At 54.1% G+C, this 26,098-nt stretch overlaps 1 protein-coding gene across 2 annotated transcripts; it reads left to right on the forward strand.

The window, feature by feature from the left end:
• Positions 1-6,157: 6,157 nt before the first annotated feature.
• Positions 6,158-17,515, forward strand: SEMA3G (semaphorin 3G; the record flags this gene model as incomplete). 2 transcript variants are annotated; one of them, XM_080673360.1, is made up of 16 exons in its annotated part: positions 6,158-6,332; positions 8,021-8,181; positions 8,296-8,358; positions 8,862-8,981; positions 9,249-9,339; positions 9,451-9,567; positions 9,797-9,942; positions 10,145-10,259; positions 10,353-10,422; positions 10,714-10,858; positions 11,141-11,372; positions 11,467-11,558; positions 12,218-12,259; positions 12,940-13,168; positions 13,399-13,538; positions 14,878-17,515. In XM_080673360.1, 16 exons carry the CDS (start codon positions 6,224-6,226, stop codon positions 15,322-15,324), a joined length of 2,319 nt encoding a protein of 772 aa, XP_080529486.1. In that variant the 3' UTR covers positions 15,325-17,515. The 2 variants fall into 2 exon arrangements, with proteins under 2 accessions (XP_080529486.1, XP_080529485.1); XM_080673359.1 differs by having other exon boundaries at positions 6,224-6,332; positions 14,875-17,515.
• Positions 17,516-26,098: the final 8,583 nt, after the last annotated feature.

Below are 26,098 nucleotides of genomic sequence, written 5' to 3' on the forward strand. Positions count from 1 at the left end.
GCCTGGTGTCTGGCTTTCCTTTGTGGCGGGGGGAGGGGTTCTGTGGACATTTCCCCAGCCAGTGTTTACTCCTGCCCTGAGGACCACTTCCTTCCCTATCCCAGAGCCCATGCTCCAGCCACCCCTACACATTGCCTTCCGTAGGAGGGGTTCGGTTGGATCAGCGACTACCATGCTCCGTACCCCGCTGCCTCCTTTCTATAACTACTGATGCCCAGGCCCTGTTTCCAGCGATTCAGCATCTGGAGTTTGTGGTGGCCCAGGCACCTGCATTTCACGAGTTTCTGGGGCAGCCGGCAGCCCTGTATCTGGAGGGAGGAATAACAAACCACAGCACCCAGCTAAGCCCGGGATGCCCCTTGGCACAGCAGCCCAAGCTCCATCTCAGCTCTGGTTGGAGAGAAGAGGGCACTGTGGGGCTCAGTGGGCCTACAGCTCTAGTCCATGTGTCACTCACTTGGATTTCCCTCTGGCCAACACTGACTCCCAGGGACCAAGGGGGCATACCTGCCCTCACCCATGTGACAGGTGAGGACCTGGGGCCAGAGAGGCTCAGGGACCTATAAAGGTCACCCTCCCAGGGAGGGCTCTGTTTGATGGACCAGGTTGGTGTGGGAATAATTTCCACTTTTCTCGAACTTCAGAGACTCCAGGAACCCAACAGAGAATGGAGGCTCAAGGCCTGGTGGCTCTCAACTTAGTGGGGGTGTCCAGGCCAGAGCTGCGGCCAGAAGAATGACACTGGCCTTGGGAGGGAGTGTTGCAAGGAAGTGGAGGTGTGAGTTGTCATGCCTGCAGGAGGGACAGCTGCCATGGTGTCTGGGCTCCAGCCAGAATGTCAGCAGCTGTCCTTGCTCCACCCAGCCACTCTACAGCCTCTCCACCTGCGCCCCCGCCTTGACATTCCCCAGACAGGCCCAGCATTCCAGAGACAGGCTTGGAATTCTGGAGATGCCTCCAGGGGAGGCCAGAGCTGGCAGGCGACCCTATAGATACCTGGAGGGAGAGAAAAGGGGTTCCCTCGCACCTGCCCTTGGGAGCTGGAGAGAACTCAAGGACCTACATGTGCACCCAGGAATGACATCTCAGGAGAGGAGGCAGGGTTACAGAGGGCAGCACCACCAATCAGGGCACCATTCCATGGTTTGTCACCCTTACGATGTTCCTGACACTGTTTGGATGCTGGGACCCTTCAGAGAGAGAGGCCCAGTCCCTAATTGTGTGGAATTTATAGTCACCTCAGGAAGACATAGGCAGTGAGGAAACCAGCATTGTGCTGGAATGAGGATTGTAGTGGCCATGGGTAGTGTGGTCCAGGAAGGCTTCCTGGAGGAGGTGGCACTGAGCTGAGGCCTAAGGAACCCCGTGGGAAGGCTGGGGAGAGACTGGAGCATTTCAGGAGCAGAAAGACAGTGTTGGGCCGGGCACCGAGCCTCAGCAGCCTTAGGTGAGAAGGGCAGGTGGCTCTCAGCACAGCCAGACAAAAAGGGTGGAGGGAGGTGCACAGATTCAGGGCACGCTTTGGAACTGGAAGGGCTGAATGTGAGGTATGAGAGAGTAGGGAGTCAAGGATGAAGCTGCTATTTCCTGAGATATGGAAGCCTGAGGGAAGCACAGATTCTTGGTGATGGGGTGTTGAAAAGTGGAGGTTCCTTTTTTCCTTTAGATTTTTTTTTACAATTTTTAATGTATTTTTATTGATTTCAGAGGGGACAGGAGGAGAGAGAGAGATAGGAACATCAATGATGAGAGAGAATCATTGATCATCTGCCCCTGCACGCCCCCTACTGGGGATCTAGCCCACAACCTGGGCATGAACCCCTGACTAGAATCGAACCCAGGACCCTTCAGTCCACAGGCCGATGCTCTATCCACTGAGCCAAACCAGCTAGCTTTACAATTTTTAATGTTTAATTTTGAAATTCCAGACTTGCAAAAATAGCACAAAGAACTTCCATTTGCACTTCACTCAGTTTCCCCAAATGTTAACATCTTTAAAAAATGTGTGTGAGTGTATGTGTGTGTGTGTGTGTGTGTGTGTGTGTGTGTGTATTGATATCAGAGAGAGGAAGGGAGAGAGGGATAGAAACATCAATGAGGAGAGATAATCATTGATCACTGCCTCCTACATGCCCCCTACTGGTGATTGAGCCTGTACCCTGACCAGGAATTGAACTGTGACCTCCTGTTTCATGGATCGATGCTCAACCATTGAGCCACACCAGCTGATCCCAAATGTTAATATCTTAAATAGCCACAGGACAATGAGCAAACCCAGGCTACTACTAACTCATCTGCCCCCCTCACTCACACTGTCAGTTACCCTACTAGAGTTCTCTTCCTAGACCAGGATCCAAACAAGGATCATACACTGTGTCTTGTCATCCAGTCCACTTACTCTCCTCTAATCTGGGTCAGTTTCTCAGTCTTTCTTCGTCTTTTATGACCCTGACATTCGAAGTGGAAAGGCCAGTAATTTTGTAGAATCTCACAATTTGGGTTTGCCTGGGGTTTCCTCAGGACCAGAGTCAGGTTCTGCATTTCTGGCAGGATGATCACAGGGGAGATGGAGAGTGTTTGGTCCATGTCAAAGTTGAGTTGCCTCTGGAACAGGATGCTGGAGATAAGTGAGAGGACAGAGGAGAGCTATAAACTCAGGTGTCATCAATGTGAGAAGTGCTTTTCCAGCCACGGTCCTGGCTGAGACCCCAGGGAGAGGGTGTGTAGAGAGAGGTGGCCCAAGAGTGCACCAGGCATCCCACATGGGCAGTCTGGGGGAGGAGACATGGCGGATGGTGTGGGAGAGACCCTGGATGAGTGAGGAGCCCCAAGAGCCAGGAGGGGAAGAAGGAAGCACAGAAAAGCTTCCTTGGGGAAACTTGGAGGCTCCTGAGGCCGTGGCCACCTGGACATGAGGGTTTCATTGGAGCAGTGGATGGAGCGTGTGGACAACACTAATGAAGTTTTGCAAACACTCAGGGAACAGAAATGGGCGGGAACTAGGGGAGTGTGAGTCCAGGGAAGCTCATTTAAGGTGGGGCGGGGGGCGGCGGGAATCAGGGAATGGCCTGTCCGCTGATGGGCATCTGTGAAAGGGGTGTTGCAAAACGCAGGCAGGGCTGCAGAAGGTGAGTGGCTACAGGCCTCTGGAGGTGTTTTAAGGGTCTGGGGATAGCACTGGGCCTTGATCCAAGCTGGGCAAAGAGAAAGGGGGCTCCAGGCACTGAGGGAAGAATTGTGGCAGTGGGGACACTGAGTGCAGGAGGTGTGTCCAGGAGAAAGGATGTTTTGAATGGAGATACAGAGGTCACATCCTTATTAGTGGTGACTTGCAGGGCGGGTGGCTGAAGTGGGGAGAGAAGGACAAGGACCTGAGAGGCCAGGGGCACCCAAAGCATGTGGAAGGCTGATGGAATTGAAGGAGGAGAAGAGGGAAACCCCAAGTTAAGCCCTCTATGACTGAAACAGGAGGATGACCTGGCCAGCTACAAAGGGGGTACATGGGCGGGGCTGGGGGGAGGCGCTGGTGCCTTAAGAAAGGGGTCATCAGGGAGGGATCTCTGTGGGATTGTCCCAATATCTCTGTTCCAGAATGAGGTTGGTGGGGGAGCGGCTGAGGCATCTCTTCCTTCTGAGCATCCCCACCCTCAGAATTCTCACTGGGAGAGGCTGGGCTGTGACACTCTGCATACCTACCTGGCGGCATCTGGGGCATGAACACACATCACACATGTATACAGCCAAGGGCTCACAAGCTCCCACCAGCACACGGCATTGAGCCCCTCTACATAGATCACCTAGTTCTGATTATTGTGCTTCATTCATTTCTCTCCATTTCTTCTGGCTGTGTCATCCTTTGCCTGGATAGTGCTTCCTCCATGAAGCCTCTTGATTTCCCCCACCAGGAGCCATCTGCCCCTGCAGTGCATCTTCTCTCACTGCCCCTGTCTCTTCATGTTGTGATTGCCTGGTTATTGCCTGCTGCCCCAAGAGGCTGCGGTTTCTTCTGGGTGGCCCGGCTGCCCTGCCCAGGGCCTGACATAGTGGGCAGCGTGGGGACATCCCGCAGTTCCCACTTTGTCCATTAGATGGCACAAGATGTATGTGGCTGGGCCCATTGACTCAATAAATCAGGGGTACCTTTGAGTCTATTTTTCATCTGCAGCTTGCAAACCGGGGCCTTTACAGAAGATCCCTTACCTTCTTCCCAGATTGGGAAACTGAGGCTCAGAGAGGGAGAGGACCTGCCTGAGGCCACACAAAAAATTAACCTTAGGTTTCGGGCCCCCCACCCCTGTGCCAGGCTTTGTGGAGTGGGCTGCCCTGACCTCCTGCTCCAGTAGATCCAGGCTCCCCTGCAGCTTCAGCGGGGAGCCTGGCTGAGCTGAGACCCCATGGCGAGCTGGCAGGAGGAAGAGTTGTTGGGCCTACTGCCCAAAGCGGTGGCCACAGGCCGGCGGAGAGGCCACCTGGCTCCATCTGCAGCCAGATATTGGCCCCCACCCAGGGTTATGCCCAAAACATCTCTCCAGGGAGATGGAGGCAGAGGGGCTTCACCTCTCAGAGGGACCAATATATAATCACACTCACGGCAGCCCCTGCACAAGCAGCCCTCTCCATTGCAAACAGTCTGTTACACCCAAGGTGGCAGGAGGAGACAGAGACCCAGCAAAGGAAGGGCCTTGGCCCAAATTCTCCATAATAGAGGTGGGTGGTGAGGGCTGTCGCTGGCCTCCCTGAGTGCCCCTGACCCCCTGCGAGGAGACATGCATATGTCAGGGGGCAGAGAGGACAGGGAGACAGGGTTTAAGGTCCTTGGGTCCCTCTCATGCTTAAGGGGCCTGACCCGTTTACCTTCCAGGGATGAGATGGGGACTCCAAGTGCCACCTCAGGAGTCACCAAAGCAAAAGAGGACCCCAGGAAGGGGCAGGGTTGGTGGGCCTATTTCAGCCTGCTCTGTGGCCTGGGCCAGGTACTTCCCTCTCTGATGCCCCCAAGTTTCCTGACCTCAGTCTGGGGCTTGAGCTGGTCCATCCTAGAGGCCTAACTTGCAAGAATTTCTAGCATTCCAGGAGCCCCAGTTCTGGCTCAAGTTTGAAATCTTCTTTGCTTCCAGGGCCTCAGGTTCTGAGTGTAGGAGTCTGGGTGGGGTGGAGTGACAGCTGTGGGGGGCAGGGACAGGAACTGCTGTGGGATAGGGGCATGCGGTAGTCCCCTCACCTGCCTAGATTCAACCCCTCAATCTCATCTCCTCCTTGTCCCTTTCTGTGGCTTTCTTGCCCCTGGATCTGAGCTCAGGGCAGAGGGGGCGGGGGTGTGAGCACCCTCCCTTCACCCTCACTCTGGGGGGATCACATGTATAGGGCCTATGATGCAGAGGGGGATTCTGGGAAGAACCCACCCCTCCCTGAGTGACACTCTGGGCCCTGGGCCTCTGGAAGGACTGGATGGCTGAGAGAGGCAGGGCAAAGGGAGGCTCCCCTGCCCAGTGAGCCGGGATGGGGCCTGGAGGCCAGGCATTCATCTCCAGCCAATCTCAGATCTGTGAGGTGTGCAAACCTCAAAACTTCATCCAAAACACGAAGCCCCTTCCACTGGAATGGCCTCCTCCCCACACACAGGTAACTTAACGCTGCAGGAAGCTGGGGAGCCAAGCCCAGGCTTCAGGGGGCTGAACCCTGCTGGGAACATGAACAGGGCCTAGAGTCAGTTTGTGGGGGAGGGGTTCTCTGCCACAGGTGCTGGAGGGGCAGAGAGCAAAGGAGAGCCCCAGAAGACCCTAACCAGACCATCAACCTCCGATCTGACTCCTGACCTCTTTTCCAGGTTCTCTGCCTCTGGACCTCTTGATAGAGCCTGGAGACGGGTTTGTGGGCATTTCTGTGTAAACTACCCATGCCCCAGCTGGGTAAGTCTCCCCAATGGGGAACCCGGGAACCGACCAATCTGGTAGAGGCATCAGGGCCAGTCCAGTCGGGTGGAGGGAGCCACAGCAGGTGTATGGCAGGCACTCACCCCTCCCTCCCGCTCTCCCTCCCTCCTCCCCCCTCTCCCCCTCCCCCCCCCCTCCTCCTCCTCCCCCTCCTCCTCCTCCTTCCTGGCCCTGGACAGGGCGGAGCCAGTGCCTTATAAGTGGCAGGCTGGCGGCAAGAGAGCAAACTACAACCAGCAGTGTGACCAGCGGGTGGCTCCACAGGCAGCGAGGTGCCCTTGATCCCCAGCATGGCCTCCTCGGCCTGGGCCATCTGCTGCCTCTTGGGGAGTCTCCTGTTCCACAGGTGCAGCCCCAGTCCCAGCACCAGCATGCCCCGCCTGCGGCTCTCCTACCGAGGTACGGACTGTACACCCTGTTCATGTGCATGGTCGTGGGAACCCCGGACCCTGCAGCACCCCCAGCTGTGGGGGCCCCAGCCAGCTGGGCAGTCTGTTCTGCCAGCCAGAGGGATGCAGTCCTTCCCTGCACAGACAGTGGGAAGGACTTAGCAGTCATTCCCCGGGATGGTTCTCCTCTGGCTACCGCCAGGGGCAGGCACGGGGAGGTTGCAGGCAAGGGGAGAGGGACAGCTCCCGGAGGCATGGCCAAGGTGGAGGTGGCAGGGACAGACACACTCAGGGGAAAAGCTGAGGGAACTTTTGAGAAAATGAGAGAGATGAATGGAGACCCCAAGAGACTTCAGTAGAGATGGGCAGAGAGAGATGGGGAGGGGCAGACAGGGCAGGTCTGGAGGGTCTGTCTGTACTGGGTGGGGGCTCCTTGCCCAAGGCAGACAGTGAGAGAGCAGGATCCTGTCCCTCTCCTCCCCCACTGCAATGGGGGCCCTCCCCTTGTCCCCACAGCCTCCCCCTCACCCACCTGCCTCTTGCAGCCTATTCCCCAGTGCTGGCCTTCCTCCTCCCTCTGCATCCCAGCCCAGGAGGTTCCTCTGCAGATCTAACCTGGTGCGTTGTGCTGTGGCGCGCAGGCCTCCTCGGAATCTGTAGACAGTACAAAGCAAAAGGTTCCTGAGACACAGGCTCTCCACCGATTCTTCTTAGGGAAGCCGGAGAGCAGGGTGATCACCTTTCTCTGGGAATCTCAGTCCAAAGGGGAAACCCCCAAAATAAAACGAAGGGGGAGACTCAGACTCTGGAGAGTATGAGGGGGAAGATGTGGCTCTACTCTGGAGAGTCTGAATATCGGGTCTGGAGGGAGAATTTGATCCTACCCTTGGAGCTGTGGTTTTGGAAGGAAGTCAGGCTATAAGAAAATTTAAATAAGGCAAATCCCCTCTGAAGTACTGTCAGCCATGGAGGGCTTCCTGGAAGAGGCTGAATTTGGGGGTGGGGTGAGTGCTGGGCCAAGGATGGGCAGGCACAGGGCACTTGGCCTTCCCAAGGGTGGCTAAGGCCCCTTCCCATTCATCTTGTCTGCCCCTTGCCCACCCATGTCCTCCACCTCCAATTTCAAGGGTCCTTGACTCCTAGGACCAGCATCCCCAGACAGCCTCCCCACACCTAGGGCTGGGTGAGCAGGGTCAATGGAGGAGAAAATCCTCTTTAGCTACATCCTGGACTACAGCCTGCAGCTTGGCCACACCTGGCCTCTCCCAGACCCAGGCCTTTTCCAGGTGTTCCCTCTGCTGGGAACACTGTCCCCTGCCTGTCCGCTTGTGCACGGCTCACACTCACGCACCCTTCCTCCAGCTTGCTGCTGTTTGTTCTGCCAGTGGGAACATCTACACAGTGGGGACTGCATAGAACACAGATGGGCCACTGGGAAGGAGATGTTAACTGAAAGATCAGGGACTAAGGAATGGAGGGATAGGAGTTGGTCCTGGGTGGGCTGGGCTGGGCTGGGTGGGGGTTAAGAGCCCCCTATCCCACCCACCCCCAGGAGCCATTTCCCAGAAGCCCTCCTGGCAGCCCTGTGGATGGAAACATTTTCCAGATGTGAGTTTGTGTGGGGTGAATGCACAGCTGGGACTCTCTACTTCCACGCCTTGACTGAGGGGCCCTAACCCTTCCCTTCATCCCCTGCAGAACTCCTGTCTGCCAACCGCTCTGCCATCTTTCTGGGTCCTCGGGGCTCCATGGACCTTCGGGCTATGTACCTGGATGAGTACCGAGACCGCCTCTTTCTGGGGGGTCGCGATGCCATCTACTCTCTGCAGCTGGACCAGCCATGGGCAGACCCCCGGGAGGTGAGCTGGGCTGACTGGGGAGAGGATCTGTCTGAGAGTTGGGCAACTCTGGATGGGGGGCTGGATGGGGAAACTGAGGCTGTGAGTTCGGGGGTCAGCCAGGCTGTGTTTCAGGTGCTGTGGCCGCCGCAGCCAGGACAGAGGGAGGAGTGTGTTCGAAAGGGACGAGACCCTTTGGTGAGTGCCCTCGGGAGTGACTGCTCTCAACCCTGACCTACACCCAGGGCAGCCTGTGGCCACTCCTGCAGCTGCCTGTGCTGGGGTCATTTGAAACAGACACGGAGGGCTCTTGAAGGTCCATGAAGAATGTCATCCTAGCCGTAGCCGGTTTGGCTCAGTGGATAGGGCATCAGCCTGTAGACCAAAGGGTCCTGGGTTTGATTCCGGACAAGGGCATGTACCTTGGTTGCAGGCTCCTCCCTGGCCCAGGCCCTGGTCAGGGTGCTCAGGGTGCATGTAGGAGGCAACCAATCGATGTGTCTCTCTCACATTGATGTTTCTCTCTGTCTTTCCCTCTCTCTCCCACTTTCTCTAAACATCATTGGAAAAATATCCTCGGGTGAGGATTCAAAAGAAAAAAGAATGTCACCATAGACCCCCAGGGCTGATCAGCCAGGCAGGGCCCAGCCTTGGGACCTGAGGAGATGGTGAGCAGCCCCTCAACTCCTTCTCCCCACCAGATGGAGTGTGCCAACTTCGTGCGGGTGCTGCAGCCCCACAACAGAACCCACCTGCTGGCATGTGGCACTGGGGCCTTCCATCCCACCTGCGCCCTCATCGCGGTTGGGCACCGTGGGGAGGTGAGCCTTGGGCCCCACAGGGACTGGGAAGCAGTGACATTCCTCCAGCCAGTCCGAACCCTCCCCGTTGAGCCTGGGTCGGGGCAGAGGTTTCAGAGGCCTGAAAGGCGCCTTTGTGCCAGAGCTAACCCCACTGGCAAGGCCCTGAATTGAGGGTGGTTTCACCCTCCCACTCTCCAGCTGCACGCGATGCGTGATGGCCACTGCCCGTGTGGTGGGGGGCTGGTACTACTTTCCCAGGTGACACCCCTGCCTCCCTCTCCCCAGCATGTACTTCACCTGGAGGCCCACAGTGTTGAAAGTGGGCAGGGGCGGTGCCCGCATGAGCCCAGCCGTCCTTTCGCCAGCACCTTTGTAGGTGGGTGATGCTTAGGTCTGGGTGGGCACAGGGAGGGTGGGAGCCGGCTGATGTCCTTGGGAAAGGATGGCGGCTGGGCCCTCCTCCCCTGACTCTGCCCCACCACCCCAGGTGGGGAGCTGTACACGGGCCTCACTGCTGACTTCCTGGGGCGCGAGGCCATGATCTTCCGGAGTGGGGGTCCCCGGCCGGCCTTGCGTTCTGACTCTGACCAGAACCTCCTGCACGGTGAGTCTGGGGCCTGCTGAGGGCGAGGCTGGCCAGGGTTGGCCCCAGCATGGGCAGGAGGCAGGAGAGCTGGTGCTGGAATGGAGACAGGAGGGGCAGCCCACCCCCCTTTACCACCTGAGACTCCAGCCTCCAGTGGGACAGTACCTGCCCCCTCCCCACTGGGTTCAGCTACCTGTCTTCCCCATGAGGCTCCCCCACCAGCTTCACCCTGTCACCTCCCACCCAGACCCCCGGTTTGTGATGGCTGCCCGGATTGCAGACAACTCTGACCAGAATGATGACAAGGTGTACTTCTTCTTCTCGGAGACTGTCCCTTCGCCAGATGGGGGCCCGGGCCACGTCACCGTCAGCCGTGTGGGCCGCGTCTGCGTGGTGAGAGCGGGGAAGGGGCGGTGAGGGCGGGGAAGTCCTTGCTGCACTCCCTCTTCCCCAACCTGTCCCCACCCTCAGCAGTAGGGAAACTGAGGCGAGGGTGTGAAGCCCATGCCCCTGCCTCTGCCCCGAGGGTGAGGGTGGAAGAGGGGAGGAGGGCCGTCCTCTGGGCCCGAGGCTGACCCTGGCCTCTGACCCACAGAATGATGCTGGCGGCCAGCGGGTGCTGGTGAACAAGTGGAGCACCTTCCTCAAGGCCAGGCTGGTCTGCTCGGTGCCCGGTCCCGGTAGTGCTGAGACCCACTTTGACCAGCTGGGTAAGGGCAGGGCCAGGGAGGCCTGGGTGGGGGAGTGGGGAGGGCCCAGAGCCAGCGAGTGGGGGACAATAGCAGTGGCCTTCTGTCTCCCAGAGGATGTGTTCTTGCTGTGGCCCAAGGCGGGAAAGAGCCTCGAGGTGTACGCACTTTTCAGCACGGTCAGGTGGGCACACTGGCCGCCCCTCCCCGCACCGGCCTGGGCTCTGTACCCCGGCTCCTCTGGAGCACTTCTACCTTTGTATCCCAGTTTTGCCGTGGCTCCCTGTCTCCATCCCTGACTTGGTGACTGGCTGTATCTTCTGCTTCCCTCTCTTTACCTCTGCCCGGGGGTTATTGTTTTTCGGTTTCTGCTGACTGCAGGCACTGTCGCCCTCCGCCCTGCCCACAGAGCCAGGCCTCGCCCTTCCCCTCTGACGGCCACCCTGGCCTGACTGTCCCTGTCTGCCCTCGGCAGTGCTGTGTTCCAGGGCTTTGCAGTCTGCTTGTACCACATGGAGGACATCTGGGAGGTCTTCAAGGGGCCCTTTGCCCACCAAGATGGTCCCCAGCACCAGTGGGGGCCTTATGGGGGCAAGGTGCCCTTCCCGCGCCCTGGCGTGGTGAGTACCTGGCCAGGCCAGGAGAGAGGGCAGGACAGAGATGCCAGGGGGCTCTACGTTGGGACAGCATTGTGTCTGCACGAAGCTCCATAGCAGCGGGGAGCCAGGGCTCCTGAGGGGGGTCAGGTGAGGTGTGGCAGGGAGCCCTGAGTGCGTTAAGGAGCCTCTTGCAGGCGAGAGCAGTCCTCCGAGATTGGCATGCCCAGACAGTGGGGCCTGGGACAGGCTGGGTGGGAATGTGTGATCCCAGGATTCCAGGTGCTCCCTCTGCTGCTGCCACAGTGCCCCAGCAAGATGACTGCGCAGCCTGGGCGACCCTTTGGCAGCACCAAGGACTACCCGGATGAGGTGCTGCAGTTTGCCCGAGCCCACCCACTCATGTTCCGGTCCGTGCGGCCTCGGCGGGGCCGCCCTGTCCTCGTCAAAACCCACCTGGCCCAGCAGCTGCGCCAGATCGTGGTGGACCGCGTGGAGGCAGAGGACGGGACCTATGATGTCATCTTCCTGGGAACTGGTGGGTGGGCTGAGTAAGGTAGCTGGACTGGGGAGGTGTGCGGGTGCCCAGGCTGCTCCTTCCTCTCCTACTGACCCCTTCTTCCCTATCTCAGACTCAGGGTCAGTGCTCAAGGTCATGGCCCTCCAGTCTGGGGACTCAGCTGAGCCTGAGGAGGTGGTTCTGGAGGAGCTCCAGGTGTTTAAGGTGAGTAGGGAGGGGCTGATGGGAGGGGTCCCTGGGTCTAGCCCTGGCTACAGGGAAGCAGGAGCAAAGCACTGGAGGGAGATGCGCTGTCTTGACTGAGCTTGCAGCCAGTAGGGATGAAAGGGATGACACCCCCACTGCAGAGGCCTTGCTGATGCTTCTGAATGACCGAGGGGCCTGGAGATGCAGTTTGTGAGCTGAAAGTTGGGGGGCCCAGACAGGGATGGCCAAGGTGAGCACCCCTGGACAAAGCCCTGAAAGGCACAAGTCACTGTGAGGGGGGTGGCTGAGACCCCAAGTGCCCAAGAGGTTCTGTTGGCCCCTCTACAGAATCAGACAGGGGGACTAGCACGCCTCCCAACATGGGATGGTGATTTGGGACAGCTGCTTCATCGCTGGGAACAGGGCTGTGGGAGGGGATACTGGAGATTTGTGCTTTCAGCCAAGCCTCCTACTCCTACTTGGAGCCCAGCCAGGGTAAGGGGACCTTTCTTGTAACCTGACCTCTGGGAAAGACTGTCTGGCCTTAGTAGCCAGGGCATGCACTGACCCAGGCTGGGAGATGGGGGCTCCCACCCAGGGGCTAAAGGAGGCTGAGAGCGCGAGTGCAGTGGAGGGCTCTCCAACACCTGTCCCCTGAGACCCTGCTCGTTCCTCAGGTGCCGACAGCCATCACTGAGATGGAGATCTCCGTGAAAAGGGTAAGAGCAGCTGCCGCCTTCCTCCCCGCCCCAGCCCGCCAGAGCCTCCTTGAGCACTGCCTGTGTCCGCTGGAAAGCCCCGCAGCAGGCAGCAGGCGCTGGGCTGCCCGGTCAGGCCCTGCAGAGGGTTGGGATCCAGCTGGGAGTGGACATCTCCATGCCAGTGGGCAGTGGGAGGCCCTGAGTAAGTGAGGCTGTTCAGATAAGGGGAGATCCACAAACACTGGCTCCTCAGGGGAAAACAAAATCCAGATTTGAAATCAAGCAAGGAAGGGGAGCCACTTCTTAGATGACGGCTGTGTCCTTTTACAAGTGGCACATACCATCTTCCCCAGTTTATCTGTCCGGTTTATCTTTGGGGAGGTCCCGACGTTGGTCCTGGGATTACTTAAAGCAGAGTGCACCTCTAAGGCGAGAGGCAAGTCAGGATAAAGGCCATTGGGGGAAGAGGACGAGGTGAAGCCCCTTGGAGGAAGGACCCCAGGTCTGCCCACCCCCTACATGTCTTAGCGCAGGATCTGGGGTACATTGTGTGGGTGATAAGCATTTTGTTCCTGGGAATACACCCATAGTTCTGTTTGAAAATGGCAGGGACCTCAGGAAACCCTAGGGGGCTGGGAGCCGAGCAGCTTCTGGGGAAGCCCAGGCTCACTGTGGGCTCTGCTTGGGTCCCTCCCCAGCAAATGCTGTACGTGGGCTCAAGGCTGGGCGTGGCCCGGCTGAAGCTGCACCAGTGTGAAACTTACGGCAGTGCCTGTGCAGAGTGCTGCCTGGCCCGGGACCCATACTGCGCCTGGGACGGTGCTTCCTGCACCCGCTACCGGCCTGGCACCAGCAAGCGCAGGTTCCGCCGGCAGGACATCCGGCATGGCAACCCTGCCCTGCAGTGCCTGGGCCAGAGCCAGGAAGGTGAGTAGCAGCTACTCACCCCGTGGCCTGGACTCAACCCTTGTGAAGTGGGGCCTCAGACTTGTCCTGTTGTAACAGCCCTCAATTTCCCTGAGTGGCTGTCACTATACGGGTGTGGGGGTCTTTGGACAGAGTGACTGGCTTGGGGATTGATGGATATTGAGGTCCCTGGAACACTGGCGGGGGCTCTTGGACAGTCCCTGAGACAAGCCACCTCCGCCTCCCTCCAGAGAAGGCTGCAGGACCGGTGGCCACCACTACCGTCTTTGGCACGGAGCACAACAGCACCTTCCTGGAGTGCCTGCCCAAGTCTCCCCAGGCAGCTGTGCGCTGGTTCTTGCAGAGGCCGGGGGACCAGGGGCCTGACCAGGTGAGTGAGGACCCTGCCTCCAGTTTGCATGTGTCCTTAGGTCACATCTCTCCCTGAACCCCAAGTCCTGAGTCTTAGGAAGGGGTTCTGAGGGGAACATGCCAAGTTCAATTGAAGAAAACTGTGCTTTAGGCCCCTGGGTGCCTGGAATGAGGTGCTGCTCTCCTGCCATCTGGGAACGCCCAGGCCAGATGTTCCTGGAACTCCTCCAGCGGCAGGGAGCCCACCAACTCCCAAGGCACTAGTTGAGCTCTGAGGGGTGGGTGGGTAGCAGAGATGGAAGAGAGGGAGGGGGTCTGGGCTGCTCAGGAAGTCCCAGGCTTACATATATGGCTCATCTTTGAAGCGGGTCTTTTCCCCAGGGGCTCTTGGTCCTCCTCTGCCCCAGGCTTGTGCCCCTGGCCACTGGCCCTTACCCGCCCCCCAACCATACTGCCTGGCCCCACACTTCCTCCCTGGAGTCCAACAGTCTGTCCAGGCCCTCCACCCTCATCTGGAAAGTTCTGTCAACCCCAGAGATGGCTTCAGTCTGGGGCCTGAGGATGGGTGTGGGTAGGGCAGGGTGAGGAACAATTCCCAAGAGCTCCCACAGGCAGGGAGGGGAGGGAGCGGGTTGGTTACAGGAGGGGCTCTCCTTCAGCTTGGGGACTGGGGGAGGCCAGCCTTGGCCAGCTGTTGGGCTAGGCACTGAGAGACTCCCCCAAGGCCAGGCCAGGGGGAGCAACGAGATGAAATTACACAGCACTAACTGCCCAAGCAGGCCAGCTTCAACATCCAGTCACACAGACTAAAGCCCAGACAGCAGCTGGCCAGAGACCGGCTGGGACAGAACAGCACTCCCGCCTCCCACACTGTGATGGGCGCTTGGCCCACCCTGGCTGGGGCTGTGGGCCCTGTGCTATGGGGGAAGTGAACAGTGTAGAGTGAGGGGAATTCTAGTCCTGGAGCTGGGGTTATATACCCCCTGAGTAAAAGCCCATATATACCCTCTTACCCTCTCTGTTCACTGGGAATGTGTGCCAGTGCCCACCCCCAGCCCCCCAAGGCCAAGACAGGTGTCCCAGAGCTTTGACCAGGGAGAAACCAGTCAATTTTTGGAAAAGCCCCTTCCCAGGCCATGGCCTGGGTTATGGGAAGGTGAAGCCCTGCCTGCAATTAGCTTAGTCTCCAGGAGGCTGAGCCTGCTGAGCTGCTCGTCCCTCCCTGGGAAGGGGAGAATGGACAGGGACGTGCCCACATCCTGGGCCCTGAACTGGCACGTCTGGAAAAGCAGGGTGCAGAGAAGTTTATGGTACATGCCCTGCTCCATGGCCCCTTACATTCTCCTGGTGCCCAGCAGGTGAAGACGGATGAGCGAGTCCTGCAGACGGAGCAGGGGCTGCTGATCCGCAGGCTCAGCCGCCTGGATGAGGGCACCTACAGCTGCACTACACTGGAGCATGGCTTCTCCCAGACTGTGGCCCGCCTGGCTCTGGAGGTGATCGTGGCTGCGCAGCTCAACAGCCTGTTCCACAGGGGGCAGAGGCCAGAGGAGCCCCCGACCTGGGGAGGCCTGGCCTCCACCCCACCCAAGGCCTGGTACAAGGACATCCTGCAGCTCATCGGCTTCGCCAACTTGCCCCGGGTGGATGAGTACTGTGAGCGCATGTGGTGCTCCTCCCGGAGCCGGAGCCGGGGCAAACAGGCCAAGGGCAAGAGCTGGGCAGGGCTGGAGCTGGGCAAGAAGGTGAAGAGCCGGGTGCAGGCCGAGCGGAATCGGACACCCCGGGAGGTGGAGGCCACATAGAAGGCGGAGGAGGGGGTGGTTGGGATGGGCCGAGTGGCCCAGTATCAGCCCCCAGTGTCTCCCATCCACCCAGCAAGGGCAGAGGGGGTCAGCAGGCTTGATCACCTCTTAACAGATGGGAGTCTCTGCCCCCCAAACCCCTACCAGGCCGCTTCAGGAAAGGCTGGGGGTCTGATGGAGGGACCCTGAGTCTGTTCCCTGCACCTTTCTGCTCTGAGTTCCAGATAGAGCCAGCACCCTCTGGCCACTGGCAACCCCAGTGGGCCTGCTATTTGTTCTCAGAGGTGGTCCCCAGAGTGCATTTCCGGTTGTGCCCAGAGGCAAGAGGGCTGGGTGGTTCTTTCCCAGCTGCAGAACAAAGGCCATTCTGAGTAACCCTTAGAGTAGGCGTGAGGGTGCCTCTGAGGAGGTACTGGCAGGGTGCCCTTAGGCAGCCAGAGGAGGGTGGACATTGCCTCTAAGCTGGCAATGGTTAGAAGACTACACTGACTGAGCTGGGGAGGAAAAGAGGAGATGCTGAGAAGGCAGACACCCGCCCGCCCCCCCCCCGCCCCCAACACTTTGTGCCCACCGCCTGTTCTCCATCACAGAATCACAGAAGCATAGACTGCTAGACTCCCTGCAACCTGGGGGTGGGTTGGGCCTCAGGCCCTACTTCTTAAACCAAAGGGGCTTCTCAGCCTGACTTCCCTTCCCCAGGCTCCTGAGCTGCAGGCCAGGTTTCCTGGGACACCCATCCCATCAGGGTCTCCATGCTGACAAGCAGGGTGAGGATGGGTTCTAGGAGAATGTCTTCCCCAACTGTGTGGACTAGCTGGGGAGGAGTGGGCTGTCTTTGCCAGGGCGATGCAAGCACACCCACAGCCTGGGAGGGCGGCAATGTGGCAGCTCTGAGAGCATGCTGCAGCTGCTGGGCAGGACCAGGGGTAGGACTGCGCCCAGGCACACAGAGGATTGAGAGGCTTCTGAGATGGGAGAGGGTGGGACCCTAGGATGGGCTATGGGACCCAGGAGCAACCATGCTCAAGGATTCAAGATGGCATCAATTAGGTCAGGAGCCACTGGGAAGGCCAGATGTTTCCCACCCTGGAATCTTTGGTTTCTGCTAAATAAGGGTTGGTCTTGGGTGGTTCATTTATGAAGGCTCCTTTCTTTTAAGGGAAAAAATATGGGGGAAAGCTGCAAAGAACTCTAGGTCCTGCAGGTTCTTGGGGCTGAGGCTCAGGTGGCCAGGATGCATTCTGTCTGCGCATGCAGGCAGGTGTTTTGCCATTGGCAGCAATGTCTTTCTTGAGCTGGGGAACACAGTAGAGGAGGACTAAATGAAAAACCGGTCCCAGCTTGCATATGAGCAGGTCGGTGACGCACAAAACTAGCAGGAGGGAGACAGGAGCATCAGGTTCAAGATTCCCTCCTTTAAAAAACTGAGATGAATAAAGGAGAAAAAAATAGATAAAAAGCAAGACAGGGCTTCCTGTCCCATTGAACTCAAACCCAGACTGAGTCTGCCTTGGATTCTATCTGTTCCCCCCAACCCCTGCAACTGGGACCTGAAAGAAGCCCTCCTTCCCTCTTTGACTGCAGTCAGTGAGCCAGAGCATTGAGAGGAACCTGACAGCGTTTTGGGAAGCCTTGGCCTGGGGTTCAATGCTGGGCTGTCAGCAGGTAAAAGCAGAGGAGAGGACTGTGGGAAGGGGAGCTGGAGGAAAGAGGGAAGGGGGACACAGAGGGGAAGGAGAGAGCGTAGAGCCCCAGGAAGGATGTCAGCTAGCTCTGCCCCTCAGCCCAGGGGAGCCAGGAAGACACAACCAGGCCCTCAGTGGCCTGTAGGCTGGACCCAGGCGTGGCTGCCTCCGGGAAGGGTCCTCTGGGGAAGCTACTCTGGAAAACGGAGGAATAAGGAGCTCAAAATCCTAAACAAATACCTGCACTTGGAAAATTATGGATAGCTTCTACCAGCTGCCCGCCCCCCCCCATGGTACTATGTGTTATTAACCCCTGGAAATGCCTCTATGTGTGAATTCTATTTTTGTATTCAGATGCTGAGATGGGCTTTGTGATTTCTCTGTCTTCAGAACACACTTCCTCTAATTACTATTGTTATTTTGTCCTGACCACCCCTGAGCTCTGGTGAGGATAGTACAGTGGTCTACCACACAGAACCTACAAGGAGAGGAATGAAGTTACTATTTACATCACATAATTATATCATTATTGTATCTGTGTATTTCTGTACTAAACTGACTGATACCATCTGTGTGAGCTGGAAGTGAAGAGCCTCCCCATCCATTCCATGAGGGAGACGACCACCCTAAGTGGTGTTTTCTAGAAGGGAGGGCGGGTATTAAGGGAAGGAAGGAGTCAGAGGGTGTTGTCTATAAGCTGAGATTGCTTCTTAAAATAGGAAAATCCTGCCCTTTGGGCTTCTGAGACTGACCTTCTTGGAACTCCAGGAGGATCTTGAACCAGAAAAAAAACAACAAATGCTGGCAAAGGGCAGCTGGGCACGTAGGCAGCCCTGTTTTTTTCACAACACTTGACATTGTGACAACACTTGGCCTGATGCCTGTCTTCATCCCAAACCACATACCAACGTTTATTAAGGCCACTGTGCTCTTGCCTGGGGGCTGCAGTTTCTGGGGAGGAGGGGAGGCCCCAATAGTCTGGCCTCCTGGGTGTGCTGTGGAAGCTCTCACTCCCTTGTGACATGCTGCTGCCCAAAGAGCAGACTCTGCTGGTGCTGGAGGGAGGTGAGAACAGCTGACGGACATTGCCCCACCTCACCAGGGAAACTAGCTTCTTGCTCGGATGGGCCCCTCAATCCATGGAATAGAGGGGGGTTAATAGAACAGGTCAGTCATCAGTCCCATCTTGCAGTCTGGGGCTCCTAGTTTTGTCATCTAAGTCTCTGCACAAATACCCAGGCCTGACAGAACCTGAAATTCTCTTGCCCCAACCAAAGCCATCATCACCATCAACTCATGAGCATCATCAGTGTACCTACCCACTTGGTACAACGCTGGATGGAAGGGGTGTGTGAATGTGATCTCCAAAGCTCCCTTATCCCCTCACACACTGCTGTCCCTGGGGCATGCAGCACCTCTGCTCCCACCGACACTGCCACCCATGCCCTGAAGACCCCTTGGGTCTGGACTTCTCTCTGGCCCTCATCCTCCTCCCTCCTCCCACCTTAAGTCCTGTTTCCTGCCTGAGGGATTTCACTCTATCTTCCTCTGCCAGCTTTTTCCTCTAAGTCTCATACTTCCCCTGGTATGTGGGTCTCTGTTTTATGATTTCCCAAACACATTTAGAGCTGGGAAGGGGCATTAGTCAAGTGTTTTTCAAAATGATGTCCTGTGGAACAATTATTTCACAAAAATGGTCAAATAAAACTGGGGATGTCTGCCTCCTTAGCCCCACGGAGCTATGCACTGCCTGCTTGCTTGCCCTGTTTTGAAACCCCAGAGAAGCCCATGATGATCTCTCATTAATTTTCATGCCTACTGTGTACTACACAATTCTCCAAAACATTTGGTCCTCTATCCCTTTTTTCCCATGGAGCAGTTAGCATCTCATGTTTCTGGAGTTTTGAAGAGTATATTTTGGGAAACTTTTGATTTGATTTTTTCTCTTTTTTTTTTTTAAAAAAAATATATTTTATTGATATTTTACAGAGAGGAAGGAAGAGGGACAGAGAGCCAGAAACATCGATGAGAGAGAAACATCGATCAGCTGCCTCCTACACACCTCCCACCAGGGATGTGCCCGCAACCAAGGCACATGCCCCCGACCGGAACTGAACCCGGGACCCTCCAGTCCGCAGGCCGACGCTCCATCCACTGAGCCAAACCGGTCTTGGCTGATTTTTTCTCTTAATATGTGAGATTAATTTATGAATCTTTGCCTTCTAAGCCTGTAAACTATGGAGGCCCTGACTTCCCAGGTGAAATTGCCACATCTTGGTTCCTTATGGCCGGCACCAGAATAGAACCTGCCACCTCAGGACCAGGCTGCCTGGACTCTGCCCTCCACACCCAACCTGCCTCCCCCCTCGCTCCCTGCTTCTCCTGTGTCTGGCGTGGCCCTCTGTGGAGGGCTGGGATCCTCTCTAAGCCTGTGATTGTCCTGCAGTTCACATACTAGTTTCTAAGGAAGGGTAGCAGGCATGGAAGAGGCAGAATGAGGGAAACAGCCCTTTTCTATTTCTCAAATGGCTTCTGTGCTTCCCTTTCACTCAGCTAAGCCCAGCCCAGGTCCCAGACATCCCTAGAACCTCCCAATCAGGAGCCTGGCCTGCCCCCTGCCAGGCTATCCTCTCCAGATGGTAGAGGCCCCAGATGTCACAAGAGATGGATGGGCCCCCCCAAAACTTGCTTGCATGCTTCTGCTAGCCCAGCAAATTGAGGCTTCTTCAGCCAGCCACATCTCCTCCTTAGAACTAGGAAACAATTGCTCAGAAACATTGCAATTCCCATCTGAGTTAAGGATCCACCCCAGCCTCACCCAAGTCCCAGTCTGCAGGGGCTCCTGCAAGGAGAAAGTTCAACACACACCAAGATCAAATCCCAAGGGTTTTCTGAGACTACAGGCTTGGCCCTGGTGTAAAGGGAGAATGACTGGGTGGGGCTAGGTTTGGATACAATACCTGATAAGGAGCTCAGGGATTGTTGGGCCCCCCTGGCTTCTATTCCAGACTCACCCACACCCCTGGTGCACAGGAGATGAGGCAATGGCTGCTGTGGCCCTGTGCCCACTTCCCACTTCCCAGCCCCTGTCGCCTTTGCCATGGGTACCACTGCTGGGCCCCTCTCCCTTAGAGACTATGTCCTAATAAAGCCTTTCACTTTTCCACACTGAATTTTCATTAAGGAAATGGTTCTTCAATGCAGCCTTTAAAAATATCATTTTCCACTGAGGATGGGAAACATTGCCGTCTCCAGGGAGGAGGCCTCTAGGGATGCCTGCCCTCATCCTCACACCAGGCCATCAGCAGTCAGTCAGCAGCTTATACTCAGAGACTCTGCTGATGAGGGGACTCAGGTGATCAATCAATCTTGACTTCTTTCCCTGGGGAAAAGGGGCACGGGGGGATGGGGGAGATGACTAGAGTGTACTCTAACCTACACAGTGGGGTATGTTTCACTGTAAAGAGCATCCCATTGGGCAGAGAAAGAAGACCAGAGCAAGGGGACAGCTGTGAACTGGTGAGGATTCCAAAGTGAAGCAGAGTCCAGGTCTCTGCCATCAAATGGAGGGGACCATACTAAGAACACTCAAAGCCCAGATTGGCCTGTTAGGAGGACAAGAGGGGGGCTCTGCTCTCACAGAAAAAGGTATAGTAGAATGATATGGCAGACCAGCAGCTTGCTTTGGGCATGACTTCATCTGTTCACTCTGCCTGCCCCCCGCCCCCAGCTGATAAGAATCTGGTGCTGTTTCCTGTAGTCCAAGGGTCTCAGACAATGGTGTGAACGGCTGGCCCTACTGGAAAGGTCATTGTTCAAGGAAGAAAAAATAACACACCAGCACAAAGCCAGGGCAAGGACCTACCTAAATGCAAGAGACTGTTTACAAATCCCTGATTTCCAAGGGGGGGAACACAATGGGGAATTGTTTGTGGTGAGGCTGGAGTCCCCTCTAGAATACTACTGGGGGCTGGGGATAGCTTTGATGGCCCAGACGGGTCTCATGCTCTGAGAAGGATGGACAGTGATGGCGCGATGCCTTCCTGTTTATCAGGGTATATTCAGGGCAGGATTCCTCAAGGAACAAGTTTACACCACAGATAAGGGCGGGGAGTTCCTGAGCCTCACTCCTTCCATTTGGGCCTCACGCTGTCCCATTGCTCAGGGACCCCATGGCTGAAGGGGTTTGCTAGGGAGAAGGGAAGACAATTTTTTTTGTTGTTTTCTGAAAAACATCAACTCTTTGTTTTATGGCCTCCAATTTCCATGTTGCTTTTTGGGAGCAAAATGTACAAGGTATGAGACCTTCGCAAATAGCCAACTTCTCTAGAATGGGGCACCCTGGCTTAGTCATGATGGAGCCTTCTCAGAACTGGGGGCCCCCATGATGCTACAACTCACCTTCAGCCAGCCGGGGAATACATAGGGAGCTGATGCAGTGGCCCTGGGGTCAGGGCCAATGTAGGTGCTCTTTTTCTTAACAATCTCCCAACCTGCCCAAAAGTCATTAGAGCTTTTAAACCACTATCCACAGGCTGCAGTGCCAGTGCATGTGTGGTAGGAGGGCTGGGCAGAAGAGAAACAGATCCATATCACCCCATACCCCTTGGGACTGGCAGTCCCCATCTAGGGGATGAAAGGAGGGCAGCTGGGTTAGAAGGGCTACTGTGGGTCTGGAGAGACCATGAAGGCAATCCTGTCTGAGGATATGACCTGTGATGGAAGTAACATTAGTAACTCTCATACTAGTCTCTAAACACAACAGGAGCACAATTCATGAATAAACTCAAAGGGATGTGATTCAAACAAGTGAAGAGCAGTAAATCCTGTGCATCCAAAAATAGAAGCAAGCTTTTCACTAGCCACTCTCAACCTTCTAGGTCTAAAGGGTTAGAGTCTTCCTCCACAACATGCTAACAGTGCCCTCTGGTGTTTGAGAACAAAACAAGGCATATGAATATACAGGGTACGAGCACATCCATCAATTCAGCGGATATTAAACTGCCTCCGACGGTGGAATCCCGAGCCAGACACCACGAGGGGAATAAAGGTTAATAAGACAGACAGGCCCCTGCCCATAAGGGGCTTCCAATCTAGTGGGAGAGACAGATCTACAACTGTAGACCAAATGGAGAATGACATGGGCTACAATAGGGGTATAAGTGGAGTCCAGTGAGAGCACCTAGGGATGAAGAAGTGGACCTTGTGCTGGGTCCAACAGGCTGAGGATAGAGGTTAGGGCCCTTTGGACTGTGAATCCCACAGTGAGGGCCCAGTATGTCAGGGCAGAGTGCCCGGGGTGAGAGGTCCTGGGAGATGCAGCTGTATGGGACCATACTCGTGGAAGGCCTTGGATGCCAATCTCAGCGGGGGCCATCTTAAGTAAAGAGCTAACAGATGTCTTAATGATAATTTGCAGAAGGGAAAGGGGTGGCTGTGTCAGCAAAGCGAGTGGACCTAGGAAACCATGCAGAGAAAAGGCTTTTGCTGCAGTCTTGTGAGGCCCAGGGGTCTGAACTGAGCACTGGCGATGGGATGAAGAGGAAGGCAAACATTTAAAAATAGTCAAATTGACAAGAAAGAGGGTGGTTGAGCATAAAAGGAAGCAGAAGGAGATTCTGAGGTTTCTGGCCCTAGTTTATGGTTCTTACAAAGGTAAGAATTAGAGGGAGGAGAGCAGATACTTTGCAAAAATTTTATTAATATCCATTTCAATCCTTCACAAGTGAACTATCTGTTCTAGGTACTAAGCTATAAAATAAAACAGTAATTAATTCTAATAGGCACATCATTTGTGAAAATAGGTATTTAAAATATACAAGATGAGCCTGGGCATCTTGAAGTGCCAAAAAAGTAAAGAAGTACTAAAAAACAAACCAAACACACACTAATAAGGATATGTAAAAAGGATATAGGAGCTCCCAATGGCCAAAGCTAGAACAATTTGAGCAACAAAATAAATAAAGTAGTATTGAATTATAACCCAAAGTATACTATACATATCCATGAGTCCATACTGATACAAATGATTAACAAAATAAATAATTGGGAGAGAATAGGAAAAATCTCCTGTGCAAAAGAATTCCAAATAATTTATGTACATACCCTTTCCTCAAGGAAGGAGGGGGAATAGGTCCCCATTCATTCATTGTAGGCTACAAAGCATTAACTTCCTTCCAAAAGGTATAGTATGGAAAGGGGGGACAAGGAGTAACTTTACAGTGGAGAAATCTGACAAACACTACTTTGGCCAGATGATCAAGATCAACATCAACAGTGAAAAGTCATGTTGATATAGTATGCAACTTCAATATGATGGGATGACAAAGGCACTTATGTCTTCCTCCCCAATCCCATAACCCTTGTCTAATCATAAGAAAAACATCAGAGAAATCAAGATTGATAGGCACTCTATAAAATACCTGACCAGTACTCCTCAAAACTGTCGAGGTCATCAAAACCAAGGAAAATCTGACAAACTGTTACAGCCAAGAGGAACCTAAGGAGACATGATGACTCAACTCTATGTGGTATCCAGGATGGGGTCCTAGAACAGAAAAAAGACATTAGGTAATAACTAAGGAAATCTAATTGAAGTATGGGCTTTAGTTAATAACAATGTATGGACATTGGTTCATTAATTGTGACAAATGTATTATACTAATGTAAGGTGTTACTAATAGGGGAAACTGAGTTTGGGATAAATGGGGATTCCCTCTACTACTTTCACAAATTTTCTGTAAATCTAAAACAATCCCAAATTTAAAAAGTTTATTTAAGAAAAAAAGCCCAATTATTTAGTAGAGAATGACTGATTATAATGAGGCCCAGATGAAGAATAGAACATTTCAAAGTTGGACTTTCTAGCCTGTAACAATGAGGTTGGCTGTTCACATCAATGGAGAATAAAGGTGTAAGAAATAGTTAATAGGTGTGAGGTGCATATGTGTGTGTATGTGTACCAATTGCACATGGAGATTGGGTAGCTGAATGTCTGGGTGACAAAAAGCACCACTTATCCCTACTACCCCTGCCACAAGCTCCACCTCCCACCCACTGCAGCTGGAGTCCAGAGGGCACTGTTAGAGGACCATTACTTTTAGTTAAGATGATGTTTCTCACACTTTAGTATACAAATTAACTCTTTTTAAAGGAAAAGATACTATCCCAGATGTCTGAGAATATGCCTGGAGAAACACTAGATTAAGAAACTAAAGTCTTAATCTTGAAAAGTGTCTTTTCAGTTGTGAATGATCACTGCAAGAATTGATTCTTCAGGACAAGCAAAATACTGTTTGTGAAATAAAAGTCCACAACTAAAAAACCTCATCACTTGCAGAGCTTTGACACAGAGTCCTTGGACACCTAAGATAGGAAGCATAGCACGGAGTCCTCAAACTCATGGGAGAGAAAATGGAGAAAGAGGGCATAGTCATGGGGAGGCCTAGGATGATAGCTGTGTGGCAGGCCCAGGAAGCAGCAGCTCAGAAGGAGTAGGTTCTCAGAGGCAGATCTTCCAGAAAAGAAGTGCAACTGAAGTGATCTGATGCTTGGCCTATAAGGAAAATTGTAGTTTGAAGCAATTGATCATGTGGAACATTTGGGAAGAATTACCCATGGGTATATAGCAAATAAAAAATAGGCAGGGGCCCTAGCTGATTTGGCTCAGTGGATAGAGCGTCAGCCTGTGGACTGAAGGGTCCCAAGTTTGATTCTGGTCAAGGGCACATGCCTGGGTTGTGGGCTCGATCCCCAGTAGGAGGCAGCCAATCAATGATTCTTTCTCATCATTGATGTTTCTCTCTCTCTCTCCCTCTCCCTTCCTCTCTGAAATCAATAAAAAGACATTTTTTAAAAGTCAGGTATTTATTTCATTAAAAAATGTACAGGAGAGGAAAAATAATCATGGTATATTGCCTGGCTTAAAAATGGTGATGCAATTATAAAACAGAATGAAAGGGAGAAGGTTTAAAGGTGCTAGACATTTATGTAACATCATAGGAAGTCAATAATGTCTAAGATTACTAAATAAAGAAGTGGCTAAAAGAAGTGGAAAGTTGTTGCCTTTAGGGAGGACTAAGAGTAGAAAGAGTGAGTCAATAGACTATTTTCCATTATAATCCTTTTTGTACTTCTTTAAGATTTTTAAAAGTCTATATTACTTTATTTATATACTTAAATAACAAAAAGACACAAATTATAATCCCCCACCACTGTCATGTGATTCCAAGTGAAACTGGTCAAATCTGAAGGCGAGCACCACGCACAACTCGATATAAGTCTCCAGGAACAGCAATATTTGAACCAAAAACCCCATCCTCTGCCGTTAGTGACAATGACCCAGCAAGCCCCCTAGAACTCACTATCTGGTGCTGGTCCTGAGTTTGCCCTACTAATAATCCAAATCACACAAAATCATCATAAACAAACAAACACGAGATAGGTTCTATTCAATTTCTCCCAAGACCTTCAGCCAGATTCTCATCCTAGCTGCCCTGCTTAATGTAACTATCTTGGCCTGGCTCCCTACCTGCCAGAAATGCCCGAGCCACCAGGATGAGAGAGTGTGTGTGGAGGTGTGTCTTCACTCATGCTGTGGAGGTTAGTGGAGTCCCTTCTGCCCCACGTGAGCACGGAGTCCAGGGCCCCACGCCTTGTAGCAGTGGCCTATTCTCAGTCCAGTGTGGACTCCTTTGCTGGCTCTCCTCCCTAATGAGAACCTGTGTGTTTATTTGCAAAATGATGAAATCTGTCTCTATAAAGTCGATTTCCCTATAAAATGCTTCCCTCCAAAGCAGAGTCTATGTTCTAAATTTAAAGTTTTACATTTGAGTCTTTGAATTTTATAGTTTTCCTATTCCCTCATTCTATCCTCCAGATTCCTTACTGTGCTAGATAAAATCCAGAGTGAATTTATAAGGAGACACCAATGGAGAGAAAGCCTTTATTTGCATAACAAACCTGGGTGAAGTAAGAAGAGGCATATGAGCACCAGATTAGGGTGGAAGAAGAGAAGAAAGGACCCTCTGGGAAACAGACAGAAAGAGCAGAGGTGCTAGCTATCATAGCCATACACATGTTCTGCGGTT

Source organism: Plecotus auritus, assembly GCF_963455305.1.
Source record: "Plecotus auritus genome assembly, chromosome: 6".
Lineage (NCBI taxonomy): Eukaryota > Metazoa > Chordata > Mammalia > Chiroptera > Vespertilionidae > Plecotus > Plecotus auritus.